At 38.4% G+C, this 11,898-nt stretch overlaps 1 protein-coding gene across 1 annotated transcript; it reads right to left on the bottom strand.

Moving 5' to 3' along the window:
- Positions 1-9,419: 9,419 nt before the first annotated feature.
- Positions 9,420-10,901, bottom strand: LOC144513942 (SE-cephalotoxin-like; the record flags this gene model as incomplete). Its single annotated transcript, XM_078245130.1, is given in 1 exon segment — positions 9,420-10,901. A coding segment is annotated over 1 exon segment (1,482 nt), but the record flags the coding sequence as incomplete, so codon positions are not given.
- Positions 10,902-11,898: the final 997 nt, after the last annotated feature.

The raw sequence follows: 11,898 nt of genomic DNA, 5'->3' as shown, positions 1-11,898 counted from the left end.
GCACTGCAAATACACACAACACAACCAAATACATAAACGCACTGCAAATACACACAACACAAACCAAATACATAAACGCACTGCAAATACACACAACACAACCAAATACATAAACACAAATACACACAACACAACCAAATACATAAACACACTGCAAATACACACAACACAACCAAATACATAAACACACTGCAAATACACACAACACAACCAAATACACACAACACAACCAAATACATAAACACACTGCAATTACACACAACACAACCAAATACATAAACACTGCAACTGCAACATACCAAAAACACAACACAACCAAATACATAAACACACTGCAAATACACACAACACAACCAAATACACACAACACAACCAAATACATAAACACACTGCAAATACACACAACACAACCAAATACATAAACGCACTGCAAATACACACAACACAACCAAATACATAAACGCACTGCAAATACACACAACACAACCAAATACATAAACACACTGCAAATACACACAACACAACCAAATACATAAACACACTGCAAATACACACAACACAACCAAATACATAAACGCACTGCAAATACACACAACACAACCAAATACATAAACGCACTGCAAATACACACAACACAAACTAAATACATAAACGCACTGCAAATACACACAACACAACCAAATACATAAACGCACTGCAAATACACACAACACAACCAAATACACACAACACAACCAAATACATAAACACACTACAAATACACACAACACAACCAAATACATAAACACGCTGCAAATACACACAACACAACCAAATACACACAACACAACCAAATACATAAACACACTGCAAATACACACAACACAACCAAATACACACAACACAACCAAATACACACAACACAACCAAATACACACAACACAACCAGATACATAAACACACTGCAAATACACACAACACAACCAAATACACACAACACAACCAAATACACACAACACAACCAGATACATAAACACACTGCAAATACACACAACACAACCAAATACATAAACGCACTGCAAATGCACACAACACAACCAGATACATAAACACACTGCAAATACACACAACACAACCAAATACATAAACGCACTGCAAATACACACAACACAACCAAATACATAAACGCACTGCAAATACACACAACACAACCAAAAACATAAACACACTGCAAATACACACAACACAACAAAATACATAAAAACACTGCAAATACACACAACACAACCAAATACACACAACACAACCAAATACACACAACACAACCAAATACACACACACACTGCAAATAAACACAACACAACCAAATACATAAACACAACCAAATACACACAACACAACAAAATACATAAAAACACTGCAATTACACACAACACAACCAAATACACACAACACAACCAAATACACACAACACAACCAAATACATAAACACACTGCAAATACACACAACACAACCAAATACATAAACACAACCAAATACACACAACACAACCAAATACATAAACGCACTGCAAATACACACAACACAACCAAATACATAAACGCACTGCAAATACACACAACACAACCAAATACATAAACGCACTGCAAATACACACAACACAAACTAAATACATAAACACACTGCAAATACACACAACACAACCAAATACATAAACGCACTGCAAATACACACAACACAACCAAATACATAAACACACTGCAAATACACACAACACAACCAAATACATAAACACACTGCAAATACACACAACACAACCAAATACATAAACGCACTGCAAATACACACAACACAACCAAATACATAAACGCACGGCAAATACACACAACACAACCAAATACATAAACGCACTGCAAATACACACAACACAACCAAATACATAAACGCACTGCAAATACACACAACACAACCAAATACACACAACACAACCAAATACATAAACACACTACAAATACACACAACACAACCAAATACATAAACACGCTGCAAATACACACAACACAACCAAATACACACAACACAACCAAATACATAAACACACTGCAAATACACACAACACAACCAAATACATAAACACACTGCAAATACACACAACACAACCAAATACACACAACACAACCAAATACATAAACGCACTGCAAATACACACAACACAACTGCAAATACACACAACACAAACTAAATACATAAACACACTGCAAATACACACAACACAACCAAATACATAAACGCTCTGCAAATACACACAACACAACCAAATACATAAACACACTGCAAATACACACAACCAAATACATAAACACACTGCAAATACACACAACCAAATACATAAACACACTGCAAATACACACAACACAACCAAATACATAAACACACTGCAAATACACACAACACAACCAAATACATAAACGCACTGCAAATACACACAACACAACCAAATACATAAACGCACTGCAAATACACACAACACAACCAAATACATAAACGCACTGCAAATACACACAACACAACCAAATACACACAACACAACCAAATACATAAACGCGCTGCAAATACACACAACACAACCAAATTCATAAACACAACCAAATACACACAACACAACCAAATACATAAACACGCTGCAAATACAGACAACACAACCAAATACATAAACACACTGCAAATACACACAACACAACAAAATACATAAACACACTGCAAATACACACAACACAACCAAATACATAAACGCACTGCAAATACACGCAACACAACCAAATACACACAACACAACCAAATACACACAACACAACCAAATACATAAATACAGTACAAATACACACAACACATCCAAATACATAAACACTGCAAATACACACAACACAACCAAATACATCAACACACTGCAAATACACACAACACAACAAAATACATAAACACAATCAAATACACACAACACAACCAAATACATGAACACACTGCAAATTCACACAACACAACCAAATACACACAACACAACCAAATACATAAACACACTGCAAATACACGTAACACAACCAAATACACACAACCAAATACATAAACGCACTGCAAATACACACAGCACAACCAAATACACACAACACAACCAAATACATAAACGCACTGCAAATACACACTACACAACCAAATACACAAACACAACCAAATACATAAACGCACTGCAAATACACACAGCACAACCAAATACACACAACACAACCAAATACATAAACGCACTGCAAATACACACAACACAACCAAATACATAAACGCTCTGCAAATACACACAACACAACCAAATACATAAACGCTCTGCAAATACACACAACCAAATACATAAACACACTGCAAATACACACAACACAACCAAATACATAAACGCACTGCAATTACACACAACACAACCAAATACATAAACACAACCAAATACACACAACACAACCAAATACATAAACACACTGCAAATACACACAACACAACAAAATACATAAACACACTGCAAATACACACAACACAACCAAATACATAAACGCTTTGCAAATACACACAACACAACCAAATTCATAAACACAACCAAATTACACAACACAACCAAATACATAAACGCACTGCAAATACACACAACACAACCAAATACATAAACGCTTTGCAAATACACACAACCAAATACATAAACGCTCTGCAAATACACACAACACAACCAAATACATAAACGCACTGCAATTACACACAACACAACCAAATACATAAACACAACTCAAATACACACAACACAACCAAATACATAAACGCACTGCAAATACACACAACACAACCAAATACATAAACGCACTGCAAATACACACAACACAACCAAATACATAAACGCACTGCAAATACACACAACACAACCAAATACATAAACACAACCAAATACACACAACACAACCAAATACATAAACGCACTGCAAATACACACAACACAACCAAATACATAAACGCTCTGCAAATACACACAACCAAATACATAAACACACTGCAAATACACACAACACAACCAAATACATAAACACAATCAAATACACACAACACAACCAAATACATAAACACAATCAAATACACACAACACAACCAAATACATAAACGCACTGCAAATACACACAACACAACCAAATACATAAACGCACTGCAAATACACACAACACAACCAAATACATAAACGCACTGCAAATACACACAACACAACCAAATACATAAACACAACCAAATACACACAACACAACCAAATACATAAACGCACTGCAAATACACACAACACAACCAAATACATAAACGCTTTGCAAATACACACAACACAACCAAATACATAAACACAACCAAATACACACAACACAACCAAATACATAAACGCACTGCAAATACACACAACACAACCAAATACATAAACACACTGCAAATACACACAACACAACCAAATACATAAACACAACCAAATTACACAACACAACCAAATACATAAACGCACTGCAAATACACACAACACAACCAAATACATAAACGCACTGCAAATACACACAACACAACCAAATACATAAACGTGCTGCAAATATGAAACTATGCAAAAAGAAAAGCACACAAACCCAGAAAACAAATGCAACAAAAAAACGCAGCAGCCAGATTACACAACAGAAGTTCTCCAGACCTCTAGAGGGAGCAGCTAGTGGAACAGCTGGATTTTATGTGGCTCTAAAATCATTAGAGGCGGGTATGGCTGCAGCCTGGAGAACTCCATAGACTGTCAAAAGAGAACTCCCGTCCATAGACTGTATACTAAATTCATATTATTATTAATAACATAATATATCATTAATATTATTATTGTTAATATACTTTTCAAAATAAAAGCTTATATCTGGTCCACTCTTCATACTTTGGTGGTTTGGATGTTTTTGAACTAAACAGTACGGCAATCATGCTGATGAATACTTTTTCAGCAGATGTCTTAGTTACAACACGTTGGAAGCAGTTCTGTGTTTATATGTGCGGGGGGGATTTATTCAGTTTGATAAATCCCACGGTAAATTGGCTGGTTTACTAAACAGGGAGGGACTAGAAACCCTCTCTGTTTTTTGTATTTCAAGAGCAAATTGCTCCACAATATGAATACAGATTGATCACTTATTTTGTTGTATAATCACAATATTCCACTTGAGGAGGCCTATACTTCAGTGATGCGCCTTCGGACCTCGAAATTCAACCCTCTGATGTAATATGGCTTAAACAAACATCAACGTTAAACGCTGATGCAGTTTTAAATGTTTTATCACCACGACAGTCTGTTATCTCACCGTTGCACACCATTCTGAGATTGAACGTGTCCCGGCTCTCTCTCCCTCTGCCTCTCTCCCTCTCCCTCACCCCTAGGTGGACTGGGGTCAGGGTGCAACATAGGGTACAATCACACAAAATCAATTAACCAAATGTGAGATTTATTAAAGTCCACAAAGTCCCCTGACATGTTACAGATACCCAGATTTACAGATTCATGGAGAGTTTGTTTGAGGAGGCGAGAGGCAAAGAGCCTCAACACCCAGACGCTCCCACACAGACTACGTTTACATGCACAGAATATTCTGCTTTCTGCCTTCATTCTGAGAAAGACAATACTGTGATGGTTGGGACTGGCTGGCTGTAAGTTTCCTGTCTTGGTTTTCTGTTTTGTTTTTCATGCTGTGTTTTCTATTGCGTCTCCTGTCATTCTCTCTGTTGGTCCTGCCTCTCTGTTTTTCCCTTGTTTCCCCTTCCCCCCTGCCTACACCAGCCAGCTGACTACACACACCTGCTCATCGTCTCGTCATCACCTCTCCTGCCGCACACACCTGCCGGGCATCAGCTTCAATCAAAACCTGTATTCAAACCCCGGATCTACGCCCCATCTTCGCTTGATTGTTGTTTCAGCCACCCAGGTGATACAAGCGCTCAGCGCTCTAGAAATCCTGCATATTTACCTTTGTCTGTTCCTCTCCCTAAATCTCTGTGTTTGTTTGTTCTCTGCAGTCATCACCTCCATCCTTCTGCCTCCAGTCAGCTGGCCTCACCACCCGGTCCCCTCCTCGCGGCTCCCTGTTCCACTCTACCTCCGCTCCTGCTTCCAGCCTTCCCCTCTTCTGCTTCTCGGCTCCCACGGCTTCCAGTGTCCCTTCCTCGAGCTCCTCGTCCTCGGCCTCCCCGTTCTCCCTGAGCTCCCTCGCCTTTCCCAGCTCCGGTCCTCGTGCCCTCACTCTGCTCCTTGGTGTTCGCCTCCTCCCAGCCCCTCTTCCTTACTTTTCCCTTTTATTCCAAATAAACCTTTTGTTGTCTCTGAGTCCTACATTTGGGTCTGCTCTGTCACTCCTTGTAACAAATCTTCCTCTAAGCTGCTTGCATGGCTAATAAGAAAGAATACTCTACAAATATTCTTGTGTAAATGTAACTGTGCAAAACACACACACACACACACACACACACACACACACACACACACACACACCCACAGAGAGATGAGGTAATGTTTTTATAATCTCAGATCAGTGACTCTGTGGTCCATTAGTCCTTCTAAGTCTCCGTCTACATTAAGACAAATATCCTTTTGTATTACAAGTTTTCTGAAATGTTATGTTTAAATATGTATATGGTGCATTATCTTGTTAAATATGCTAATTTGCATACATTTCCAGAAGAAAAATCCGAACATTGTAAAAAGCTAGGTTCAAAATTCTTCTTTTATTTATTTTTTGACATATTACAGTCAAAGGTTTTACAGAGGGGATTTTGGATCTCTTTTATCACTCCATATCAACAGCCATAAAAAATCCTCTTAAGCCACATTTTAGGGTATAAAATGTACCATAAATTAGGCTATGAATGATATATTTGAACAACCCCGTCTGTAACAACGTTCAGAATATTGAGAGGAGTGACATGGAAAGTTTGGTGAATGTGAGTGCTGCTGAAGAGGAGATTGGGATGGGAAAAACATCAACCATTACGGGTGAAACTTCTCCAGTTAATTATTACATTAAGACATATTTTTGTATTATAAGTTTTCTGAAATGTTATGTTTAGATAACCCCAACCGGTCGACCTTTTCAGATTTATTTGTATTAGTCACAAATGATGTCCATCTTGGTTTTCCCTGTGTATGTAATCAGGTTTGGACAAGTCGTTATATATGTCCCCTTCGAGGAGGACTTCATATCTTGTTTTGTTGTTGCTTTTTGACTTCAGATACAGTATTAGGGGACCACTAAGGCCTATATAAAAGAGACTTCAGATACAGTATTAGGGGACCACTAAGGCCTATATAAAAGAGACTTCAGATACAGTATTAGGGGACCACTAAGGCCTATATAAAAGAGACTTCAGATACAGTATTAGGGGAACACTAAGGTCTATATAAAAGAGACTTCAGATACAGTATTAGGGGACCACTAAGGCCTATATAAAAGAGACTTCAGATACAGTATTAGGGGACCACTAAGGCCTATATAAAAGAGACTTCAGATACAGTATTAGGGGACCACTAAGGCCTATATAAAAGAGACTTCAGATACAGTATTAGGGGGACCACTAAGGCCTATATAAAAGAGACTTCAGATACAGTATTAGGGGACCACTAAGGCCTATATAAAAGAGACTTCAGATACAGTATTAGGGGACCACTAAGGTCTATATAAAAGAGACTTCAGATACAGTATTAGGGGACCACTAAGGTCTATATAAAAGAGACTTCAGATACAGTATTAGGGGACCACTAAGGTCTATATAAAAGAGACTTCAGATACAGTATTAGGGGACCACTAAGGCCTATATAAAAGAGACTTCAGATACAGTATTAGGGGACCACTAAGGCCTATATAAAAGAGACTTCAGATACAGTATTAGGGGACCACTAAGGTCTATATAAAAGAGACTTCAGATACAGTATTAAGGGACCACTAAGGTCTATATAAAAGAGACTTCAGATACAGTATTAGGGGACCACTAAGACCTATATAAAAGAGACTTCAGATACAGTATTAGGGGACCACTAAGGCCTATATAAAAGAGACTTCAGATACAGTATTAGGGGACCACTAAGGTCTATATAAAGAGACTTCAGATACAGTATTAGGGGACCACTAATGTCTATATAAAAGAGACTTCAGATACAGTATTAGGGGACCACTAAGGTCTATATAAAAGAGACTTCAGATACAGTATTAGGGGACCACTAAGGTCTATATAAAAGAGACTTCAGATACAGTAATAGGGGACCACTAAGGCCTATATAAAAGAGACTTCAGATACAGTATTATGGGACCACTAAGGCCTATATAAAAGAGACTTTCAAGTTTTCAAGTTCACTAGTTTCAAAGTTTCAGTTCTCTAATCTACCTGGCAACATACTGTACTTTTCTTACAGTTGGACCAAAATATATTGCAATGCATGAAGTATAAGCATGATCTGGTCGTTTACAGGAAAACCAACTCCATGTGTCTTAGGAAACACTTGTGCAAACAGATCATATCTGGGTTGAACCAGTTCAGTCTGAGCCCCGGTTCCCCTTCTCAGTACTTCTCCATTTGCCTGTAATCTATTCTTGGTATGTTACCATTAAACTTTCACCCTTTGATCATTTAAATGCTCGGGTCAGGTCCCTGGTTTTGATACCCTTTGTGTGCAACAATTCTCTTGAACGGGTTTGTATAATATCGTACAGAATTAGGCAACCGCCAACTGGTCACATGACAGTTCAATTTACATAACAAGGAAGATTTGTTTCCTAAATATTAGCAGTAGTATGGTGGTGTGTGTGTGTGTGTGTGTGTGTGTGTGTGGGTGTGTGTGTTGGGTCTTAGTAAATTATAGAGTGTGGTCTAGACCTACTCTATCTGTAAAGTGTCTTGAGATAATGTAACTCTTCTTATGATTTGATACTATAAACTGAAATTGAAATACACAGCGCCCAGACTCTACAGGGTGTCAATGCTGTGGTAGAGGGCCAATCACATATCGCATTAATTCAAAGAACACATGCAGTGATTGGTTGCAAGCAAAACCAAACAAATACTAATTTTTCTATAGATCTGTGTACAAAAAGAATCAAATGCATGTGTCATTTGACTGGAGGAGTTTCCATTCTACTTGTAACTGAGTTATTTCTGTTGATAATTTAAAAGGTATTGCATAACAATACCAAGCCCTAATGATCAGTAGTGTCCAGCCTCATCTGTGGATTGTACTTGTTCTTGTTTCATGGTTTCTTCCTTCAAAGTAGCGTTCTCAGATGCTCAGTCAGTTGATGTGTGTTCAGTTTGTCCGTTGGCTGTAAGTCATCGTTCCTGTCGTCTGTCAGCGGTCTGCAGATATCTCTTACTAGCCACGACATCTGTCATTGATAGACTTGAGATTCTCTTCCAGTTTGTTTTCCAGTTTCATCTCCTTCAATTTGATTTTGGTGTCAATGGTGCTGATGTCAGGTACAACTTGTAAATCGATCGCTATAGTGGAGTTCATTTGGGTTCTCTCTTCACATCTCTCACCATAGTAACCCTCCAAACAATTACACATCCGTTCATTGGAATCCATAAGCTGCTTGCACATTCCATGGTTGCTACATGTTTCACCTTGGCAGACAGGCAACCTCCGGGAGTAATAGATGGAAATCTTTCTTGGATACCAGGTTCGTGGCTCACAGTAACGATGGCATAAGGGTGCTGGGGCCTCAGCAAACTCATTCCCATAGGCAGCATGTGTCGCTTTAGCAAAATCTTTAAAGATCAATTTCATCTGGTCCGCATGTGGATTAGACTTTGGAGGAAAATATATACAGTTATTTGTTTTGTACTTAATATCGCATGGTTGATATGGTTCAAAGCATTTATCAGCTGCTTGGATAACGTAGTTATCATACTTTACATCTGCTATGATCGTGTCCACGCTGACCTTAGTTAATTAATTTAGTTCGTAATGTTCTTCCTGGTGTGTGCAGTTGTACCAGTTGTACTTCTTATCCAGAGCTTTTTTCACCTTATCAGCGATGGCTTGTTTCTTGTCAGCACTGAGTCCTTTGCTGATCTCCACCACATCTTCCATCACATACTCCATGTGGTTGGTCAGGCAGTATTCCAGAGCTGATTTCTGAGCTGCGTGGACATTGTTAAACATCTGGGTGTGTTTGGTTACTATGCCTAATATATCCAAACTGATCAGTTTCCAGTAGAACTGGTTCAGCACCATCCCCTTCCACAGCAAACTGCTGAAATAGACGTTATATTTACCGATCTCTTGAACGTCACATTTAAACTTCTTCCTCAGCAGTTCGTTGAGGTTTCCACTGAGAGACGTGTCTTTGACCGTCAGGTAATGGAAGAGGTTGGCCACACTGGCCTCAGTTCCTGTGTTCTCATAGTAGTTGACGAATGTCTCTGCCAGTCGGAGTTTCTGCTCTTCATTTTTCTGACTGTTCTGAAGAAGCTCATTGAACTTCTTCCAGGCGTTGAGGATGCGGAGCTCGTCTTGAGAGTAGACGCTGGTGTAGTTAAACCATTCTACGTCTGTTGCCAGGTTGGAGATCTTGATCGAGAGCAAGTCCAGCTTCCTGTTCACTTCAACAAACCCTTTCTTCACCTCGTTCAGCACCGGGTCATCCAGAGGGATTAATACCAAGACCATGTTAACAAAAGACGCAACCAGAACTCCGACGCCAGGCGCCAAGCTAGCGACGTTGGCGAGACTCTTTAACACAGCTGACAACTTTTTGGTATCAATCTTTTCAATCCCTTCTTTGACGACAGTGAGGAAGCTGTTTACCACTGCCAGAGATCTATCCACTTTCTCTCTGGTTTCAAACTCTATCTATCTATCTATCTATCTATCTATCTCTCTATCTATCTATCTATCTATCTATCTATCTATCTATCTCTCTATCTCTCTATCTATCTATCTATCTATCTATCTCTCTATCTATCTATCTATCTCTCTATCTCTCTATCTATCTATCTATCTATCTATCTATCTATCTATCTATCTATCTATCTATCTCTCTATCTATCTATCTATCTCTCTATCTATCTATCTCTCTATCTCTCTATCTATCTATCTATCTATCTATCTATCTATCTATCTATCTATCTATCTATCTATCTATCTATCTATCTATCTATCTATCTATCTATCTATCTATCTATCTATCTATCTATCTATCTGTCTATCTGTCTGTCTGTCTGTCATTTCAACAGTGCAACAACAAAAATGTCTCCTGAATTTGTCAAACTGAAGCAGACTAATTGAATCAGACTAATTTCTGTCGGAGAAACTGGTTTCATGGATCTGATGTTTAAACTTTCTGTTTCATTAGCAGAGAGCAACATTTTTGCCGTTAATCATTGTGAAAAGCTGAAGTTACAAAGCTCCCAGATGGCAGATGATAGCAGCTGTAGATATTGTGTAAGTCCCAGAGAGGAGGCAGGAGAGGCTGTTGGCCTTTATCGTTTTGCTCATTGAGCTCAAACACAACAAGAGCCAAGAGCTCAAACTCTCACTTCATTTCTATGAATTAGACTGATTGATTTTAGTAAACTGTCTGGCTGCAAAGTCAATGATTAATCAAACTTCATTCTTGATTTAGCAACGTGTCCATGAAACTTTGACATTCTAGATTTCTATGTTTGTGCTGACTTGAGTTGCCATGAAGTTGCAGGAGTAATATGCCTCTGGTCACACCTCAAAATCAGGAATAGATTTGTCACATATTATCTAATGTTATATCCAAGTCATAATCACGATAGGGAAATTCAATATGTCCGACTTGTATCCAAGGAAACGTGTGACTGTAATTTAACGATCTGGGACG

This window comes from Sander vitreus, unplaced genomic scaffold (assembly GCF_031162955.1).
Source record: "Sander vitreus isolate 19-12246 unplaced genomic scaffold, sanVit1 ctg386_0, whole genome shotgun sequence".
Lineage (NCBI taxonomy): Eukaryota > Metazoa > Chordata > Actinopteri > Perciformes > Percidae > Sander > Sander vitreus.
This window is presented reverse-complemented; position numbering and strand designations above follow the sequence as displayed.